At 40.5% G+C, this 22,666-nt stretch overlaps 1 protein-coding gene across 1 annotated transcript; it reads left to right on the forward strand.

Moving 5' to 3' along the window:
• The first annotated feature begins 149 nt into the window (after positions 1 to 149).
• On the forward strand, positions 150 to 22,314 carry cunh18orf21 (chromosome unknown C18orf21 homolog). The gene is made up of 5 exons (XM_051390201.1): positions 150 to 479; positions 6,861 to 6,883; positions 7,671 to 7,891; positions 20,563 to 20,756; positions 21,072 to 22,314. The coding sequence occupies exons 1-5, from the start codon at positions 385 to 387 to the stop codon at positions 21,235 to 21,237; spliced, it is 699 nt and encodes a 232-aa protein (XP_051246161.1). The 5' UTR covers positions 150 to 384; the 3' UTR covers positions 21,238 to 22,314.
• Positions 22,315 to 22,666: the final 352 nt, after the last annotated feature.

Genomic DNA, 22,666 nt, shown 5'->3' on the forward strand with positions numbered 1-22,666 from the left:
ATTACAAAGTGGGAGAGAATTACATTATAATAAATAAGCAGTAAGTTACTGAACCCTAGCTGCTCCGTGGTGTGCTTCTGATTTACTCAATCTCCCACAATGCAACGCAAGAAGCGGCGTCAGAATCTCGCGACCCAACGTGTTTTTTTTTTTTTTTTTTTTTTTTGTCGTTTAGCAACCAACCTAGCGTTAGCTTTGTCTAGACCGTAATTAATAGCTTCCTAACACTTACTGGCCGTTGTAGCTCCCGCGGTGTGAGTGTGAAAGGTCTTTTAATCCCCATTCCACCTCAGTGACAACTTAAACGTTTTGTTTGTTGGAAGTTTTTTAGCGGGAACAGCGGCGGAGTTTTATCACGAGTCGCACCAGCTCCCTGTTTGGAAAATGAAGTATGCTCTTGAAGAAACATCAGTCAGCTTTCTGCTTGACGCTTCTCTGATGTACAGAGAAACATGTCCGGGGATATCACGGTACTTCATGTAAGCAACTTTGTTTAAAATCCTACATGAATGTGAGTCCTTACTTTCTGTGCTTTTATTGTTGTAATGGCAGCATGCAGCCGCTAGGTGGAGGAGCTCGACCAGTGTTAACGGTTGACTTCCTGCCAATGTGATCAGAGCTGTGCTTATAGATTGAAGGTAGTAACTTATACTGACATCTTTATTTTATAACGTTAAAGAGTGGGCTCGAGATTCTTACAGTAGTCTATAAGACTCTATATATATATATATATAGACTGCTGTAAGAATCTCCCTCTCTCTCTCTCTCTCTCTCTCTCTCTATATATATATATATATATATATAGAGAGAGAGAGAGAGAGAGAGAAAAAGCCAAAGGATTTTACATATATATATATATATATATATACATGTAGGGAGGAAAAGCCAAAAGATTTTCCAGAAATATTTACACATAAAATAGACGAGTCACAGTAAATCAGCATTTACTGTGAACATAACCAAAATATAGGATTGTTTTGGTGCGTTAACAAATATTGATGATGCCATAACACTTTTAACAGTATAGGAAAGCATCAATAACATATAATTAAGTCAAATTGAGGGTGATGGCAGGGAACTAGTAGTGGTAGGTTGGGGCTCTGTTACTAGACCTACTCTATTTGAAAAGATAACCTTTGTTATGAATTGGTGCCTTACAAATAAAATTGTATTAAATACTAAACCACTGTTCAAAGGGCAAAATAATACTACTAATAATAACTTTATTCACAGAGCCAGGCACTGGGGCCGAATAGAAACAAGATTTAAAACATGGTAGAGTGAAAACAATGCCATTCAAAAACCTAATGTAATTAATTCTAATTTATAGATATATATGTATATATAATAAGAGCAGAGCAGAAGCCATAAAAATAAATAGAATAAAGTGAACAGATGACAGATCAACTAAAAGCAATAAAATCTATAAAAATGGGTTTTTAAGGAGTTACTGTAAAAGCACGGTCATCTTAAGATTTAAGCCTCGACTTTGAAACAACCAGAAGGGACCTAACATTGGACCTAAGATTGCAAACTGGCTCATTTCTGCTATGTAGCTTGGTGCCAGACCCAGAGGTGCTTTAAAGACAATTAGTAAAATCTTAAAATCAATTCTAAAACGAGCAGGGAGCCAGGATTGGGGTGATGTGATGTCGTCTGTTAAAACCAGTAAGAGGCCTAGCTGCTGCATCTTGAACTAGTTGGAGACGAGAGAGTGACTTTTGGTTTATACCACAGAGGAGGGAGTTACAGTAGTCTGAACAAAATGAGTGCATGAATGACTTTTTCCAACTCGGGGTGAGAGAAGATTGGTTGCGGTACACCACAGGTATTGTGAGTTGTAGAAGATGAATAATTATCTGTGGTGACTGAGAAGGTTCTCTTTAAGAGTTAAGAATAACACCAACTAACTGCAGTGTCATTGATGCCAGTACCAGTACCAGTGGGTACAGTGGGTTGAGAATTGGCTGTGGCTGCAGTATCGCTCCTCTTACCACATATGTGTGCATTTAAATCTGCATAGGACTTGGTTATATATCACCTTCATATTTTCTGTCATTTCCATAAATTTGCCCATATGACAATGTGTTACGGCCATCTTAAGGGATGACAGATCATTAGTGACTGATCTATGTTCACAATGATAAACCACATTGTGTTTGTCCCTCGGAAAAGACAGCAAGGTGAGTAAGATCAAGATATTGTTGTTTATTTGAACATTGAATAGTGCTTCTTATTGTGAAGCATGAATGTTTGTAGTAGTTAGGAGTCCTGCAGCTATTCCTATTACATGATTGGCCTATTGAAGCTGGACTTGTGTCCAGTGATTGCAGGTGTAGTGGGGAAGTTTGTGCAGCACCCGAGCACCTTCCTAACAAGCATAAAAATGAGAGCAACTCAAAGAAAACAAAGGGCTGCTAGCAAAGACTCTCCCTCCAATCATCGGGTAGGAGACAGTCTGTAAGCCTCCTCTCCTCTCTTCTGTCTTTTGCATGGCTTTCAAAAGGACCTGTACAGAGAACCAAGGGTTTTCCAACTTCCCAACTGTCTTTATCTAATTAGCCTCATGCAGTCAAGTCTTCCCATTCCTGTTAGAATCAAACACGACAGTAATTAATGCCAATTTCTAATTGGCTTCATCATTTACAGTTCACTGCTTCAGTTTTCTTGCTTTTGCCAAAATAAGAATTTATTCCATTTTCTTCTGATGGCGTATCCCACATAGTGGTGATTGCCTTATTGTGTGAAATGTGAAAGCCAAAAGTAATTTCAGGAGAAATCCTCTTAAGCCTTTGTGTGTGTGTGTGTGCGTGTGTGTGCGTGTGTGCGTGCGTGCGTGCGTGCGCGCGTGTGCATGTGTGTGTGTGCGCTTGTGCCCTGCATACTTCCAGGTGGACTGTCTGCGTGTTAAAAATTTCTTTAGCATTTATATGGGTATTAATGCATTTAAAGTGTAATAATAAAGTGTGTGTGTGTGTGTGTGTGTGTGTGTGTGTGTGTGTGTGTGTGTGTGTGTGTGTGTGTGTGTGTGTGTGTGTGTGTGTGTGGACTCCTGTGGCTCCTATTTGAGTTGGGTTCCTGCCATGTCCCTGTATCGGCTTGTTTTCACTTTCACCTGAGCCAGGAAATTTGTGGTTCAGAACCATGAATGGAAACAAAAACAGAGGTTTTAATTGTGAAACCCCAAGTGAGGGTCGTTTTACGGATGTGTGTGAGAGCCCACTGCTTCTTTAATACATTGATCTGTTCCCCATGATGACTATGATGGGCTGTGGTTTTAGAGAACATTTTGACCACATTTAACTATGACCAGCTGCCCAGCAGGCAAGACACAAAGCTGAATGTTTGGACCACTGGCTGTAAGACCTGGCTGGTCTCATGCCAAAGTGCTTGGCAGAGAAGGCGCAATTAGCAGCCGCAGCCAAAATTGACACCGAGTGTGACGAGCTAATTGAGTACTGAATCTGATATTCAGCCAGGGTGATAATGTGGACGGCATACTTGGAGGGAAATTACTGGAAATTAGAATTAACGTTTCAGAAAGATGTCTTGGACACACAGTCGATCATTTAGCTGAGGGGGGAATGAAAATGTTTCTATCAGCATCCACTCAGATAGCTGGCGTATGTTGTCAGTGTGTGTTGATGATGTTTTTAGGCCTAATGAACCGCAACTGTCTCTCTGTTTTCTTCTGTGGGGTTTCCAGTGTCTTCGCTTTCTCCAGTTATGGTTGTGGTCATGCGTCACTGGAGTCAGTGTTTGTTTTGCGTGTGCATGTCAGTACTCATACACACTACTACACATATTTGTTGGAGATCGTGTTACTGCCTTCTGCCGCTGTCTTCACCTTCTGTCTGGCTGATGATGACTGAATTTGTTTGTGTGTATGATGTCATCAGAGTTACAGTTAGCTTTAAGTATTATTTTCGCTCTTAGTTTCTGTAAGAATCTATCAATATTGACTTTTGGTAAAGGCCTTCCTGAAATATTTTCAGTCTGATGTTATTAGTCTATTTCCTCTGTGCGGAGTGTATTTAACAAACGCCAGAGTCTGTTTCATGGTTGTGTTTTTGTCCTTGTACGTGAAGTGATGTCACTTTATTGCGGCTCACATTGCCAGACTACTGAAGCTGTTCCAGTAAGTTCATTATCATAGTTGTGTGTCTGGTAACTGGAGCCTGACTCAATGTTCTCAAAATATGAAACATGTTTGCTGGACAAACAATGTCACAATAACTCTGCTTTTAAATAGCATCAAGTGCTTTTCTTCTGCATTAAATACTATTATTTCTTCTTCATAGACACCAGTACATCCAATATCAACCAATATATATATTAATGGGGGTGTGGGGTGTGTAGGCAATAATTAAAGCCAAGTAAGGCTGCAATTATTATCTTTATTATAAAATAATTTGCCTTTTTTTCTCTATTAAAAAGATTAAAGATGACCATTATTATTTCTCACAGTCTCTTAGTACAATCTTAGTTCAACATGTTAGCATGCTAATATTTGCTAATTACTACCAAACACAAAATACAGTTGAAGTCAATGGTAATGTCATTATTTATTGCAGGGATGTGGTCATAAACCAAAGTATTGGACAAATTCAAAATTTTTTACCTTTTCATGGTAATCCATCCAATAGTTGTCCAGACATTTCATCTAATTTTAAAACTAGAATTGTCAACGTCATGGTGGTGCTAGAGGAAAAGTCAGGATTTCACTTAAACATTAGGATTCATCGTCTGGCAACCGTGAATGCCTGGAACAAAGCTGTGTGCCAATCTATCTAGTAGAAGGTGATACAGTATTTGTTTGGTCACTAAGTTATTCCTTCTTCTGTGCCCTCACCCTCTTACACAGTATCTCTCGTCTTACAACCACTCTTAACCTGCAGACATCTCCACCCATACCAGTGAGCTCTAGACTTGGAGGCACCTGCTTTCTCTGTCGCATCCAGTGGATAAATAGGATCCTGTCAGTCGGTGCTGTAGAAGGATACAGTATCCAGACACTGACCACACCTCCACCTGAGCCCCGGCTATTGTGTCTAAATATCTGAGTTAAAAGGTGAAGGTTTTTTAAAATACACCAGCAGTCATACTGTTTTCCCTGATGGTAGCAATAAAATGTTCATAGTGCTTTTCATTTCTGTGCTTTGCCTCAGCCAGCGCTTCTGTCTCTAATTACATTATTATATTATAGCCAACACATAATGCGTGCCCCCCCCAACCGCCACCCTCTACCCTTCTGCATCTTCCAAGGCTCTGTTGATTGCATCTCCCAGTTGTCAGCAGTTCATGTGCTGGGCCCATATCTTCAGTATTTATCACCACAACTAAGTGTGCACTTAAAAGGAGATGCATGACAAGTATGTTAATAAGATTAGTGCAGTGGAAGAGATCTTTTGCGGTGTACAGTTTCTGAGAGTCAGGGAAGAAGTGGGACGGGAGATTGTGGGAAAACAAAATTCTCCAAGAATCCGGCTTCTATACTCTTGAGTCATCAGTGGTCTGGTCATAGCCATGTCAGAGAATTTTATTTTTTATCACTGCAAAGCAATGAAGAATGTGCTCATATGTAGTCAGGATGGTGTCAAGTTCACCTAATGATCATTGGTTATCAATAGTTAAGCAGCCTCAAGAAATGTATTCAAAGGATGATGACAAAGGCTTTCTTAACAGCCTAATTTTTCTGGAAATGTTTAAGGCCCATGAGTCATTATCAGTCCTATGCAGAGTCACATTCCACCACACCGACCTCAAACAGCTTCTTTTCATTTCCAGTATTTTCTGACGGGGCTTCTATATAATCTGACAGTCTAATCCAGTCGCTGATTATTAAATTGTGGGCGATCAAGGGACAGTGACTCAGACTGTGGGATGAGTGATGGCAGATACGTTGCAAATCTCTCTCCACCCTGTCATGCATCCGGCCGCAGCCGTCATCCGGCAATGTAATGCACCATCTCACATATGGGGTGGTTGAGAATGCCAGTGAAGAGTGTCAACAAACCGCTGCTGCCAGATGCCGCAGCGGCCGCCACCGGCGGGTCATCTCCAGATTAAAGTCGACCCCACGCTCCCCTCCTCTTCTCTATAAACAGTCCAGGCCCCATTCCTGCCCCGTTCCTGCCCCTCCCTGCCACACGTGCAGCTGGACAGCGAATTTCCCTTCATCGATTTAAGCCCAGGGCTAATTTTAGTGGGGCTTAGCAGCGGCTTAGTTAAAATGTTTGCACAAATATCTCATTGCGAGCGTTCCAACATTGGAGGCGGCCTAGTGGTCACAGAGGCAGCCCTGTGGCGGGGAAGGCCATTGAAATGGTTTGGAATGTTGCCCTATATTGTTTGGGAGAGACCTGCTTACTTTTTCCGGTTGCATGTTTTCCATTACACATAATAGAAAGGGCAAACTTTCCATCTTTTGTTTATTTGCATGACTGTATTGCAGCAGAGTAGTTAACTGCCAGTTTCTTTTGCTAAATGAATTGAATGGAAAACTGCGTGGAACCAAATTAGTCCAAATATTCTTTCATATCACTTTACTTCACTCATCACTTACCTCTTAATTTGTTTATTATTTTGTTCCAGTGAGAAAGGAGCTGTTCTAATGCAGGCCATATTGAAAATAAATGAATATGTGTATGTTGAAGTATGAAAATGCTTTTCTCCAGTATTTTAGAGAAACAATAACATTATTTATTAAATAGAAGCTGTAATTATTGAAGTTTTACTTCATAATCATTTTGTGCTAATGGTTTTTAACATTAAACTCAGTTATTGACTCATTTTACTCATATCTGGTGTAAGTATGTGTTCAAATGTCTGATCTTGTCTCCTCTTTTTCTTCCCTATAGGCAGTCCTTTGTGAAGTCTAACGGTAAGCACATCCTTAACAAATTGTACTTTATATTTACAGTTTTTGTTATATTTTCATTTTTGTGTTCATCAGTCATGCCCCAAGAGTCTATAATAGCCATAAAGAGCAGAATGCAGGAGTAAATAGGACCTTGTCACCGGCTTGTCAAGGTTAATAAACCTCACTAAACCCTCAGCCAAACACACTGAGTCAACCAGCTGTCTGGAGCAGACTGCGTGGTGGGATCAAACACACACACAGACACACACACACACCCACACACCCACATACATATAGGGACATGCCAGCCAAAACCACATCAATAGCTAGTGGTACCATTTAGTAGGGCTGTTAAGGCTTTTCTCCTACAAATAGCACAGGGGCTGGTCCCTAAGAGAGTAACATTGTGTGTGATTGAAATGTGATTTGGAGAACTTAATTGCTTGTCCCAAAACCTGATAATTTGACATGGCCTTATAAAGTCTAGCTGTTGAGAGAATAAACAGATTAATGAAAATGTTGTTTGGGAATGAGGATTGTTTTTCTGTGAATATAGAAATATGTTGATGAGTACATCTTTATGCAGTGGTTAAAACGATGATCCTATCATTGATCTTTCAACTACCTGTACAGATATCTCTCTGCCTCTCTGTTTAATATGCTGGCTTAAAGGGATAGAAAACCATCAACAAACTTCTCATTCTCACCCTTGTGTACACTTCCACCACTTCAGTCATCTGGGTTTTATTGTGTTGAGAAGAAATACGCATGACCACACCACAATATTTGCTTTAAATAATCTCCTCAGCACCACGGAAGCGGAAATTCTCCAGTCTGTTGCAGAACACCATGGTGTGTCCAAACTGTTGTCAGTGGCTGCAGCCTGACAATCACCAGATGAGGCTGCGGCCCAAGCTGCGTCCATCTGCACGGTTGCAGAGCATCCTGCGCAAGAAGGCCAGGGGCAAACGGCTGAGCCTGATGCAGAAAAATCTGCTGCACCGCTTCCAAAAGTCGTCCTCAGTACTGGTGAGAAGACAAAACACAACCCCACAGACCTGATAATGTATTGTACTGCACTGCAGCATATTGTCCTTGCAGAAAAACACCAGGGGCGTATGCCTGAATTATGTCCTCAGCTATAGTAGTGATAAAACTAAGGGGAGGTATGGACAGCAGAGGTTTTTATAGCCTGACTTTAGTTTTTGGGACAGATGCTGATATTGGTATTTAAGAATAATACTAATGCTTTAAAGTTGTATGCATTATTTCCACTTTGCTGGTGTAGACCTCTGACATATGAAGGAGGCAAGCCAAAATAATTTATCTGTGATCAAAAATATATCACATCATTATTTAATGTAACATAATAAGCCCTAAACTGTCTCCTAAGGTATCGTTTCCAGCCACTATTTAGATTTATGAAGGCACTTGTAGTCATTCAGTGCTTGTTTCATTATGGTGCTCCACTTATCATTACAGTCTTTACACTGGTCCCATTAAGCTTAACTGTAAGAGAACTAATGTTGCCAGACAGTGCTTTGTCAACACACCCTGCTCCCTTCCACTGCCCCCTAAATTGTTATAGTGGTCTTTTTTTGATTGTCCTCTTAATGGATGCATCAGGCAGGGACTACATGGAAAGCTCAGATTGGCCAGCACCCACCCACTCTACTGATAGAGAGCCCCCCTGCATCAGAGAGCAGAGATAGGAGAGAACCACCAAAGAGACCCTCTGGTTATCTGACATCAGCCTAATGAAGAGCAACTCTAGAGGAAATGCTGCCGCCTCATTAAAATCTGGTTGGGTTCATTTAGTATGCAGGTATTCACCGCGCGAGGCACTCTGAACCCACTCTCACTATATATCTGTTGACTCTGAGGGCAGAGAGGAAGACCGAGACGGAGAGAGGGAATAGGAATGAAAAAGGTAGTGAGAGAAGTTGAGGAGAAAAGCACAGGAGACTGAAACAGAAAAGGTGAAAAGAAAAAGCAAGAGGGTGGAAGGCAGATAAGAAAGGTGAACAGGAGAAGTCAAATGATGGACTGCAGGAGAAAAAGTTGTCATCTTATAACATCATTGTGTATGCAGCAGTGGCTGTGTCCCCCTTCCTGTTCTACTTCTGTGGACTGTGGTGAAGGTCAGATCCAGGGTCTGATAGGGAAGTCAGCTGGAGAAAACGATTTGAGAGAACATTTACATGAAGGAGTGGTCCTCAGAGGTCCTCAGTCATTTAATTTACAATTAATTACATAATTAACCAAATGGAAAATAACTTCTTTCTTACGCAGTAAAAAGGTCCTAAAATATAAGAGTGTAGCTACAGTCTTAACAACAAGAGCAATATTCCACTGGATCAAAGCTGCAACAACATGAATTTCATGAAACATGATTTCATTTCGGAAATCTGATCTCATCCCTGAATTGTTTGAATAATAATAATAGATAATGCTGTGTGGTGCCTTGTCACATAGACCTTTGGAAGAAAACATACTCAAAAGCATCCAATTAGTAGTCATCATCTTTTGAACCTTAAAAACTCAAACTCCAACTGGTTGCACTAGCTGTTCTAAGTTCAAATGTAGTCTAGTTATAACCTTAGTGTTTCCAAAAAGAAGATTTACACATCACTAAATTAAAAAGAGGTGCACCACATAAACTAGTTCCTATGTAGAGACTAGTTGTCAGTAAATAATCCCAGCTACCAACTGCCAGGTGTAACTGTTACATAACTACAGTAACTGTGCTATTTAACAGACGGAACTAATGCTGATGTTGGCTTGGGATAATGTGACTCGTTTCAACTGAAGAGTAAAAGAGGTAAACAGTAAGAGGTTGACATGTCTGAGCTGACACTGAAATTGAAACTGTCAACATTAGACTATCGTAAATGACCAAATAATGTTGGTTAGGTTGGCGTTAATCAGATATTTCCTTCTCACTGGTAACTACATACATACTACTTACTCTAAAACACATTTGTAACATTTTAACCTAAGTATGTTTTCATTAGTGTATAATCAACTGCAAATAAGAATTGCAGTGTTTCCGTGGCGACTGCAATGTTGAATTGCCATATTTCTATAGTAGCCCAGAACCAACAAAGCAAAAACTGGCCCTAGATAGTTACAGTGTTAAATGCCACTAAATCTTACACACTGGCTCACTAAAACTATTATTTTTGGCACTTATGTAACAGCGCATGATTCTACAGTGACTTCCTCTTTATGTAGGTGATTGGTTTTGTTTGGATGGTGCTTAAGGTGTTTCCTAGTTACTGATGTACATGTTACTAAAGTCTTTAACAGCTAAGACATTTGTGAAGTTCTAATGGTGCAACAGGATCTAGTAAATCACTACTTTATAACTAATAGTAGCTGCTAAGATCCTGGGACGCACTTTACACACAAACTTGGCGATGGATTTATGAATAATTGGTGCAACCCAATCCTGGACTTCAAATCCATACACTGCTGTGCTCTTACTCTCTTAGCCGATACATCACCCTTAGTCAAACATAACTATGTTGTGTGTTGTACCCTGCAGACCTCTCTTAAAGACATTCAGCCATGACTGTGCACCTCTCCTCATTTGTCAACAGTGTTTTGGTCACAATGGAGAACGTTGATGCTTGTTCATCACGCGACTTCCTTGTAAACCAGTACAACCTGAGCACGTCCTCCAAGGTATTTTTATCCCTCACTCGCCTGTCATACTAGAGGTTCAAGGGGCAACAAGTCAAGCCACATATGCGACGGCATACACATGTGCTCGGCAGGAGGGTGATAGCGATGTGATACCCTTAAAATGCAGAGTGCTGGAGCGGTGAGATAAGAGGAGGTATTCATACTGCTTTCCTTTCTTTGACTCCCTGGCTCTGTGCTGATGAACAGAGCACAACAACCCTGACAGGAAGAGGGGCTCAGCACGAGAGCCTGAATAAAGAGATTAGCATCCACTCGTCCCCTCTTCAAAGATAGAAGCATGGGGTCATAGTTAGGATAACAGGAGAATCAGATGAAATAGAAGAAGTGCTTTTTTGGCACTTTGAGAAGAGGCTGCCGTGCACAGACTTGAAAATTGCCCGAGTTAAGATAATGTGCCACAGTGACTGTGTACCCTTAATTTGTTTATTGTTAGTGTTTATTTTATTGTTTTATTTCACTCTGCCAGAGTGGAGTGTTATGGCTGTGTACACAATATTCTGCTCCTTTTACTGTTAGTCACGTGACAGATGCAGGAAGAAGTGGAGGATTTATTGTAGAAATAATCAAAACACGCCATTGTATAAATTTATTGTCCAATTTGTGCCTGTTTGTGCGCAGATGTTTGTTTAAAACGAGGTGTGAGTATTTGCAGATGGAGAATCAAAACAATTGTGAGATCTCGCTCTGGATGAGAGGTGCTGTGGGACCCTTTGAAGTGCTCATTGTTTTTTAAATCTCATATTTGGATTAAGTTAAATAGATTCCCCAGGCCAAATTGCATTCATAAAGTCTTTCCAGCTTTTGTGTTTTATTTAGTCTTCCAAACAATTCTACTGTAATCTGTAATTTTCTATACTGATCCTTTATAACATACTATATCTGCAGTACGCTTATGTATTGAACTTAAGGTGGCCCTTAACAAAAATATAAGCATGACGACATCACACAGATAAAAACATGTGACCAGTAGATTTATAGTCAAAATCATACACATAGGTGGTGTGCAGTATTTATACTCCAGGGTGTAAATCCCCTTCATTTCACACCATATTGCTCTCCCTTTGGGGCGTATATACGTGCTGCCCTCTGGGTGGATGCCAGTGCATGATATGCTTTCCTCAGCTCTGTGATGCTGTGTCTACGAGGTATTATAAATCAGGTATGTTTATGCATGCCGGGCAGGTTATCTAGCAATGGATATGGAAATAAGTTGGATTGTTGCCCCACGAGAGAGGCAGAGACCCTAAATGGAGCGAAACATAGCACATTCTCCTCTGCCTTCCTTCTTCTGTTCTCTCTCCTTGAGATGAGATTTATACTTCCCAGCAGAGTTGTTTGTTAGAAGAAAAAAAAAATCAGCTCATGCTCTTCTTGGCCATATACATTGGTGCTTAGTGCCTAAACTCAACAGTTACTTGGAAAATAAGCAGTGACTGCTGGTAGTTCACCAGAAGAATTACTCTTTTTCCAAGACAAGTGGATAGGCACGTTTACTAAATGCGCCATCACGATGCCATTCTCTGAAAACAACACTTGTTTTACTTTGAAAACAACACCTGCTTTCCGAATAAAAGAATAACCAGGCATGAAAAAAAAATTGACAGTACATAAGTGGTTGAAAAATCCTTCCCTTTCCCAGAAGAGCCATTTGTTCCTGACATGAGTCCAACCTCTCTGTGTAATTTATGTCACCACTTCTTCTTGACCTCACTGGCCACCTCTTATCCCCTCATCCCCTATTCTGCTGTTTTTGCTTCCACTCTCCCATTCTTTTTCTCTTGCGTTTTACCTCAACTCATCTACCAGACCGCCTCCCTGCCCCCTTGCATTATCCTCATCTTTCTCCTCTCCTCCTTCCATTCTTGGCCATCCCTTCACCACATCTCTCTGTCATATTTATCTTTACTGCAGTAATGTTGCTGGAGAATGTGCCTCTTGTGGAGATGACAGGAAACAGGAGACAGTGATGTCTGGCTGGTGCTCTGCCTGTTTGCTCTCAGGGAACAGGAAAGGCTCCACCAAGGGTTTTGACACCTTGAGGATGTGCAGCGAGTGACAGTATGACAAGAGGGGGATGTGTTGGGGGAAGACAAAGGCCAGGACGGGAATCTGCCACGGCAACAGTGGTTGTGGCGGCCTTGAGCTTTTTAGAAACAAACAAACGAGACTTGCTGGGAAGTGGAAACGCACGCTCATGTCTCACGTGTGTAGGGCTTTAGCAGAGTGTGTATTGAGGTATTTTAAGCATGTTGACACACACATATACAGTAGGAGCAGCAGTCATGGCGAGTCAGTGCCAGTTGGGTTAGTGACTGAAATCTTCAGAAAACCTTGGATTGACCACGCACGCAAGAAAACTGAAATATGCACAGTGTAACACACACATATTCAGATGCATGCGTATTCGTTTCACCCGGCACACACACAATAATTCCTGAGCTTTGATCAGATGCTGTTCCTGGTCCCTGCTGTCATCATGTTTGTAGTCCAGCTCACAAGCATGATAAACCCCACATAGAGAACTTGATGCTGCACCATAACAGCATGTCATCTCTCAATTAGCCTCCGTGCCGCTCTTCATTTTGTTTCCTCACCACTATTAAAAGTCTACTCTGGAATTTGGCAATGCCTACTGTGGGTTTAACCGTAAATTGGCACGGGTGTCATGGCTTGGAAGCTGCCACTGTTCAGGTTTTGGATCCTTGCTCACCAGTATTCAAGTATATTGCTCCTTTAATCGATTCTGTCAGCCCGTGTGCACATTAATGGCATTCATTGCATAACTATTATAAAGCCACATATGTATTGTTATATTGTTTATTCCAAATCCCCCAAACTCCACCTGCGCTCAGAGGAAGCCTGAAGCACAGCTGGTCCATCCAGGGGCCAGATACATAAGACTGTAGATTCCTGAAACTATGTGTATGCACAAAGACAGAAACATGCATATGCATTTGTTTTTGTCTGGATTATAAAGCCACACGTACCCCTGGCTCTGTTTTATAAATCTCAATCATTGTGGAACTGAGTTGCAAGTGCCCAAGCTTCATTTCCACCAGCCATTTGCATATTGATACTTGTGCCCACTCCACCACTCATTAGAATGTCAATGAGAAGAAGGGGAAAACGAGACAATTTCGCCGACTGCATCTCATCAGCGACGTTCTCAAACAGCGCTAGAACACACGACTGGCTGGGGCTTTTTGTAGCGCCCTTACCGCTAATTTACCACATGTACCTGTGCACCACCATGAGTAACTTACAGAGCTCATATTGAAACAGACTTTACGAAGTGCTTCACAATTTAGGATGAATAATAAATCTTCCACAGATAATAACCCGTGAATTTCAAGAAGCAACTTGTATATAATTTACTGGAACAAATAACGCAGAGGTCTGTGAAGATCCTATTATTTTATATCACCTGGTTAACTGGATAAATCCTACTTGTTTTGGACTATGAGATCATTTAAAATGTTAGTACCTTTCTTCCCAACTTTGCTCTCATTTGTTTTGACCTGACGATGTGATGCAGGATGAAATGTGACCTTCATCACCACCAAAAGAGACAGAAAGAAAGAGAGAAACAGATACGACATCTTTTTTTTTACATGGCAGTCTGTAGTGGCTCTGCATTTGGATCGGGTGTCTCTGTGTAGTTACCGGGCAGCCTGCCTCCAGACAGTGTGACTAAGTGGCTGCCTGCACCATCACAGCTTGCCTCGTATTGATCCCCCTACTGCTCTTCTGCTTTCGGCTTTATTGTGTTGTATTGATGTGTTCTCAAATGACTTTCACACACATTGCACGCAGATGTTTGTGCTTTTGAGTGCACGCACACACAGGCATTTTGAAAACTGCCACACAATCAACATTCTGTACTTACAAACTTTTCTCAGGCTTATATTCAATTCAGAGGCACCTAATTCTGCCACTCACTCTCTTACTCTACTCATCTTCCCCCTCTTGGGTGGTATCGTACTGCCTAGGTCAAATTAAACAAGCTATGCTGACCTCTGGCAGCAGAGAGAAAGACAGGAAGGGAGGTATTTATGGAGCAGAGGCTAATAATAGAAGGGTCCATCTGCAGAATTGATTTACGTGTGTGTCTGTGTGTCATTTCATTATTTCACATGCAACTTTTTCTTCAAATTCTCAGAACCAATGTTGTACCCATGTATGAGTAATCTCAGGCTGCATGCATCCATGTCATAAGATGCCAGAAATGTATGTTTCAGGAAAAAATGTATATGAAGGTGCAGCACGAAAGGCCTGGCAGGTCCCACACAGCCGAAGCAAAGAGTTCTGTGTTGATAAGGTTGAGACTTAATTCACAAGAGGAAGTGTTTAAGAAGTGTTTAACTCAAGACCCCCCCCCCCTTCCCAATTTGCCACAATATTGGGTTACACATTGGGCACAGCTTCAGCTGTACAACCCTTCAAAATCTCAGAGAGTTGCCACATTCATGAGTTATCGCTCACTCTTTTGCTCATTCAAACATTATACTATTATCCCTGTTTATTCATGTAAACTTACACAGGATGTGTCACTGCACAGACACCACGAGAATTAGCAGATTAGTTTATTCTGTCTTAAAAATGGCATCAAAGGAGACTATTATTGGTATAAGGTATTGAAATTGGATGTTAGCGAGGTATATATATGATTGCATGCTGTCTCTTGTTTTAGGAATAAGAGGATGAACAGCAGGTGTTGACATTCCATGCACTGTGCACGATTGCGAGAGCTAAACAACCATCATATACGTGTGTCGGATCAAGGTTAAGAGTATCTGTGACTGTGGTTGTCTGTGTTGGTTCACATTTCATGTTAAATCCAAACAGTGTGAGTGCATAGGGTGTAAGAAACCAAAAAGCTCCTCTTTTTGTTTGGATGGGAGTAGGATGAAAGGTAAATGCTGACCTAGTCTGAAAATATACTCTGTATACTTTATATACACAGGTAAGAGACATTATGTTAGATTGCTATTCGATGTTCCTTGTATGGTGGATTTCAGTTTAGTTAATTCATAATCAAGTTATGCTTTCTTCCCCTGAACACATGCCAAAAAACTGTTCTTAATATTCCCCCCAGATGTGCATAGGTGGTTGTTTGTCCTCTTCCTATGCTGTAGCTCCAACATGTCGCCTTCGCCATATGCTTGTCCGGCCACTGTGTATGTCTGTCTGCTGCTGGGATCAACAGCCCAAGATGAGGAAATCAAATCTCTCACTGGCACTGGTTCACGTGTGTCCCTCCAAGTGCATTCACTAGATGTCAAAGGATTAGCGTAAATTAGACTGGTACACGTGATGGGTAGGATTTCGTTTCAGGTTGTCATGACTTGTCGTCACTATGCAGCTACTATACCGTCATTGTTGTTTTGGAGCGGAGAGTTTCACTTTGTTGACATCTTAGTTGGTTAAGTTTCTTCACTATTCCTCTATGTGTATATGCATGCACACACACCTTCGCTGGGTGAAGGTTTCTTTTCTTAGAGTCTGTCGTATCAGCGTCTACTGATAGCGGGGCCACTAGTGGTAACTAGAGGACAAGAGGATAAACAGCATGTTCACTGTTGCTGTAAACATCCATCTGTAGCCAGCTGTCTGTTTTTTTTTTTTTTTTTACTTGGCAATCATTAGTCAGAGTTCAAACTAGGAAAATCTAGGCTGTCACCTAAATGTCCACAGCCTCAATCACTTACAGTACTATTACTATTTATAACTGGGACAAATAGTTTTTGTTTGACTATTCACTACTTGTTTCCTCTTTAAATTTGATTACATGAAACTTTAATGATCTACAGGAGGAAATTGGGTAATTGCAGCAGAAAAATAACAGGCAGTGGTGCCGAAAGGTTCTAAATAACAACAAAGCAAGGTGTAAAACATAATAAGACTGCTCATCATAACACTTCCAGATATGTTTCAATGTATTAAGGGTGAAAGTTGGAGGGATGCATGTGCATTGTGCAAACTGTGCAAAAGGTCCTTTACTGGATCTCCTACTACTGGCTTAAATTTAACTCTGTTCATGTTATCAGGTAAAGACTATACAAATAAAATGTGTTATAGAGGTGTAGATGTCTGCTTTGAAGTCATTAACTGTATTAAAAAAAAACCGATGCTTTTCAGTTCAGGTATTCTTTTTTTTTTTTTACTATTTATAGCTCTGCAACTATATAAAATGACTTGTATGTAATTTTGAATATAGTGGTTTTATATCTCATTGTCTTCCACTGACTTTGCTAACAATTGTAAGCCAGAGGGCCCTTTCAGTTTCTCAAAAACAAAAACTCCAGTGTTAAACATTCAAATCTTAAAGGCCTTAAGCCGGTTACCTTCAAATACTATGTTCTGCATCAATTCCAATCAATTTCCAAAGCATACCAGTGTTTAAAATGTCCTTTTGATGGAATCACTTGTATTTATTCATTTCTCTACAGCATGAAAATCATCTTGCAGGAATTTTAGTATACGATCAAATTTTCCCTGCTATATTTATAGTTTTTTTGAAGTCAAGTTTTTTAAACTCTTAAACTCTAAATTTGTTTTCAGAATCAAATTCCATGCAGACATTTTCTAAACTCAATAAATTACTAAATGTACTTTTCCTTCCACCGATTCTCCAAGGAAGGTGCTGGAAACATTAGAAAGTAAACGTTGGGCTTGAGGACACTGCAGCAGGATAGATATTTCCTCCTATACACGTGAACCCAGATCCTTCAGTGAAGTGCCACTCTAGGCCACCACACCAGTCGGTTTCTCTGAAATACCCCTATATAACCAGAATTAGAGTTGTCAGTGTAACATCTTCTGCCATGTCTTTGTATTAATATTAATGTATTTTATGTCTTAAGAGACAAAGAAAAGCCTGCAAGACAGTGTACCTGAATACGTTTCTTTACAATCTCTAGCTAATGTCATTCTTAGTGAATTAAAACAGTGTTCCAGCTTTATCTGCATCATCAGCATTGCTGCTTTGACTTCTTTTTACACAACAATTGCAATCATACTCATTTTGAGCTTTGCTATAGCTTTAGATCAGTGCTGGTTATTTCAAGTTCAGGAGAGATAATGAGTTCGATGAAAAGGCTTTTACTGTTGAGCATTCTCCATCAATGTGAAGCATCATTAGCTGAAATAGAGGCCTGCCTATTTAGGTGTTGGAAAGAAACTGGTTTTGTACCATTGATATGATCATAAGAACTCAGGAACTCAATGTTTTGTATGTGTGCTGCTCTATAAACATACTACATACATACATACATACATACATACATACATACATACATACATACATACATACATACATACTTGTAACGCATTACTAGTAATAATATTACTTTCCCCAGTAATGAGTAACAATTGTAGTAACTAATTACTAATACATTTCAGCAATAATATTACAGTTATTACAGTTATTACAGTTGCAAAATATCTCTAAATAACAGTAGTGTGAGCCAGTGTGAGCCAGGTGGGCTTTTTATCAAGCCTGTACCTTTTTGTGGATCTATAGGCTGCAGAAAAAATGCTACTTTGAAGCCTTGGCTGCAATTACCTAGCGGTAGACCTGACCTTCATGCAGAGGCACACCTGTGAAGTCTGGATTTTGGGGAGAAAGGATGCAATTACTGATTTTGTGCAGTGTATCAGAAAAGTGATATTACTAGTAGTGTAACTAACTGTTGGCAGGTAGTAAAAAGTAAATTAAGAATTACTGTTGAAAAGAGTAACTTGTAATAGGTAATACATTTCATTGAACGAGCCCAACGCTGTCTCTATATAATATAATTTTAACAAGAAAATGTTGTTACAAATTTTTGCATACAAAAACAATGACATACCACAACATTATCTTTCTGGATTCCAGCAATATCTTTCAATCATACCTTTGTGTGTTTGGACATGCTTACTTGAAGTCCAGACTTTTTTTTTTATCCTGCAAGGTAAATTTTGTTTGCAAACAAAGATTTGTCAGGGTGAGTCCAGTTAAATCGTCACCACTGACAAAGCAGCAGCAGAAGAGTGCTGGCTGTGCCACAGATTAGTCAACCCTTTTGACAGTGCATTGGTCAGTTCTCTTTCGAGCCACACCCCTATGCAAAGATGGGTGGGCTAGTTGCTGGGCTTGGTCTGTATAAAGCCGGACATGCAGGCTCATGTAGTAAACACTTAACACACGATCACGTAGAAGGAAAGAGGAACTCTGTACTCCTGGTGCTTGGAAACCCAACTCTCCAACACTCATCAACAGACACCTGTCAGAATCTGAAATGGCTACCTTCGTGTCGGTGAGTTTTCCATCTCATCAGCATTCAGGCCTGTCAACGGCTCGGCTCAGACTTGCTGACCTCTGCATTGGTGGTCTGTTCTGACCAGTTTTAAGCTTGTGCAACTCTGGAAGTCTTGTGTCATTAATGGGAATTAAGTTACTGAAGGCCGGGAGGAATGTTGAGGAAGAGTACTTAATGGACTCTAAATTGCACTTAAACACTTTGTACTGTATTTTCTACAAGGAACGTATTCTCCAGGGAGGAAAGTAGAACTGGCTTTCCTGTTCAAGAGTTTCATTCTGTACTGGAGTTGGTCTAAGCTTCTTAGTTCAGAAAACAAACAAAAAAAGCTACCCTCTGTAGCTTGTCTTGCACTTAGGGTCAGCTTATCACTGGGACGATGTGATTGTCTCCAAATTCTTGTCACTTGATCTGATTGTGGTGTAATGTCAGCCAGATGCTACAAATGTAAAAAGTGATTGTGGCGATTAAAATAGCAGTTATAGGTTGTTGGTTTTTTTTAACTGTTTCTGTATGTACCATAGTTGTAAAACTATTTGTGGATGTACCATGTTTTAGATTTGTGCTCCATTAAGATCTTATTGATTGATTACTGATGATTTTACAACACCCTACATAAACTCTGTGTAAGACATGCACTGTAGTTTTTCCCAGTCCCAGCCTGGTTACTTGCACTTTACCCTTTTTACTGGGACACAAGACAGTGGTAGGCAAGAGTCTGGGATGCCAATTTTTGTCTTGAATTATGAGGATCTCATGAACTGGCAGTTGGGTCTCGTAACTCTCTCAAGTGTCTGCATGCTTTTGCCTTATATAGTGTCTTATGCAATCTGTGCCAGGAAATTGCTTAGAATTTGTCACATGAGACACAGTAAAGTGTAAACTCTACTAAAGAGCCAAAGCAATTGTGGTTAAGAAAGATTAATGGAGATAAAGTGGAAAAAGTTGTCTAGCGGCTCTTATAGCACCCATACCCTGAATAGGTGAAACTGCATGGCAACAGCCCCGCCTTGCCCTCTCATAGGCTAGGTCAATGCTTCCCAACCTGCTTTAACAACTCAAGTTATTTTCATAACTGTACAAACATTCAATGGTAAGATAATCTCAGGGATGTTTAGTAGGGCCAATGGGAAGAGCCTCAGCTGTTAGGTGAATCATCTCCTGCCATGAATTTGCTTCCTGGACCCCATTGTGAACTGTTTCTCAGCTGTGAGATGGCAATAGATGTGCCTGACATCTGTGAGTCTTTGGGCTGGTCTGCGTCACCCAGGGCCTATGAGCACTTCTCATTACAGTCCCTTTGCCCGCCACAATCGTGGCTAGTCCTGCTGCCTGTGTCCCGGGAGTCATTCTGTCACTCCAGTCAATGTCGAGACTGAGTAACAACAAACTCCTGCGTGTCCCAGAGAAAGACGGACAGCTACGGCTGTACTGGGTCTGATGAAAAATAACTGAAATGATAAAAGGTTCAGCTTCCCTCAGTTAGATTCACATTAGTTGGTAGAAAGATTGGTATTGTATAACCGAAGTTTCAAGGACCTTTTAGAAAAACCTGCAGAATTGTTTTAAAAACAGTATCCCAATGGGGATACATTGTATGCCTTCACCTCAAAACCTTGTTATGTATGAGAGGAATATAGATGCAGGGCATGCAATATTAATGAATATGTTCCCTTCCTCTTCTTATCCCAGATGGCTACCTGCCACACTTGCAATACAACATCCAGACACAAAGGAATGAACAGGGAATTCATAACTAGCCTCGCTAAGACCCACAGCACACCGGGGAGCGGCGGCAAACACAAGACCCCACAGTCCACCAGCAGAGCCAACATGACTACCCCCAAGACTCCCGGAAAAGACAAGACTCCTGTTCATACACCTAGGTAAGTTATTTTAAGGTGGCTGGTATTAATATCCCCTGAGCTAAAAGTTAAGATATAACCTTCCTCGACTAAAGTTGGTAGGTGTCACAGACATCCGAGAGGATGATGTGTCAGGCATGTTAGCATTTGAATGATTATGTTTCTATTTATTCAGCATTAGGACCGCAGCTAGCTGTATGGGTAGTACGTGTTGGTGTACACGCTTACCAGAGCATATACTTGTTGACGCACTGGTTTCCTACCAACCAACAAAATCTCAAGTTACTGTATCTTAACTCTTCATCAATCTCCCTGTTTCTTTCTCCGTCCCTCCAGGTCTTCCTCCTCCTCCTCTAACACTTCGGGGTCCGGCTCATCTTCCTCCAAGCCTCCCTCTAAACCTAAAAATTGGGTTGTCCAGCGTCTCAGCAAGATACTCATGCGAGAGGACACCAAAGGCAGCAAGAAGCGGGGCTTGAAAGATTTTCTCTCCTCACTTTGAGTATCTCCCAAATGCACCTTGTCTTTAATGTATACTCTTAAAAAAACAAGGGGTTAGACCCATGTTGTGACCTGTTTACACCAAAGGCTAGGGGGGAACTTAAGAAAGTGACTTTGGTTTCCGAGCCAGTGTGGGATGGGTTACAGTTTGCCCACCAACACAACTATTGCTGGGCTGTTTGGAATGGCACTCCTGGTATCCTGAATTTAACAACTGGGAGCACTGGGGTGGCTATTTCAACTGTTAATCGGGGTTACTGCATCTTCTGCTGAGCCAGTCAGAGGAGAATGCTTCTTTTGTGTAATTTAGCACACGCCTCTTATAATCTCCTAAACTGGGGATGCTGTTTTTAAGTGGAATGTTTAAGGAATTATTCAATATTTATCAAATGTTGGGAACATCGCAGGAACCCCCAACTTTGTTCTGCGGTGCCGTTTGTGGCATGACAAGCTGGTTTGCATGCCGATATCCGTCTCCATTTTGGATTTTTTTTTTCTAAGGTTACAATTATACCTTTATATAATAAATAAATATAAAATTATTTCCGATTCATTCTTGATGTTAAAACTTTTGTATTTGCTCACATTATTTTTTGGCCCTCTCCAGTGGGGAGATGTGTGAATTCATTTGTTATGGCATTGGCTTAACATGACAGATTGACAAATATATGTATGTTGTTGCCACTGTTGCATTTTTGTAGATGCATACAAATGATTTTGAAACTGTGCATCGTCACCAGTGAAGATATTTGTATTCATTATCTACAATGGGACTCATCAGTTGCTGTTTACATTGAATAGGCACATCTGCCTAAAACCTTATTGACAATCAATGTTGTCAAGACTTTACATTTTATTGTAATATTTTCTTTGGCAATATGTTTTTGTAAGGTTACTAATTTCATCTTTTTGTTAAGAGCAGAAATTTAAATATATCTACTGCATTTTGTACTGCCTGATTACGTACCTTTTCATTAGCTATTCAGTGTATAGTATGTGTTTAAATCCGGAAATACCTCACATTTGTATTCCTCCTACATCGTGATTCTCTTAAATAAAACCTTTGCGGTCTGTTAAACTGTGCTGTTTATTCCTAGTGACTGAGAACATCAGTGCTTGAAACTTTCTTATACTGGAACTTAACTCTTGCAGAGTTTATGTCTGTGCCGCTGCAGATATGGATGTAAAATATGTCATTAATCCAGCTGCATTTACTGAGGATGGTTTAAGGAGTCTTTAAACTTAACCTCACTCCCCTGCCAACTTTGCGACTAAGAAACCCAAACTGTGTTAAGTTTAAGACATTAAACATTATTCATGCTGAAAAAAAACTTTTGTGCCAAAGATAAAATTGAAAATATCGTTCAAAGGTTTGGAATCACCTGTTTTACTGATGTTATCTTTTTTTTAATCAAAGATAAAAGCAGTAT

Source organism: Dicentrarchus labrax, unplaced genomic scaffold (assembly GCF_905237075.1).
Source record: "Dicentrarchus labrax unplaced genomic scaffold, dlabrax2021, whole genome shotgun sequence".
Lineage (NCBI taxonomy): Eukaryota > Metazoa > Chordata > Actinopteri > Moronidae > Dicentrarchus > Dicentrarchus labrax.

What these genes read in the sequence shown, in the direction of transcription:
- cunh18orf21 (XM_051390201.1), top strand. Translation starts at nt 385, where the DNA reads ATGAAGTATGCTCTTGAAGAAACATCAGTCAGCTTTCTGCTTGACGCT. An exon ending in AAAAGTCGTCCTCAGTACTG is followed by an intron (nt 7,892 to 20,562) that starts GTGAGAAGACAA and finishes TTCTTATCCCAG; the next exon opens with ATGGCTACCTGCCACACTTG. An exon ending in ACTCCTGTTCATACACCTAG is followed by an intron (nt 20,757 to 21,071) that starts GTAAGTTATTTT and finishes CCGTCCCTCCAG; the next exon opens with GTCTTCCTCCTCCTCCTCTA.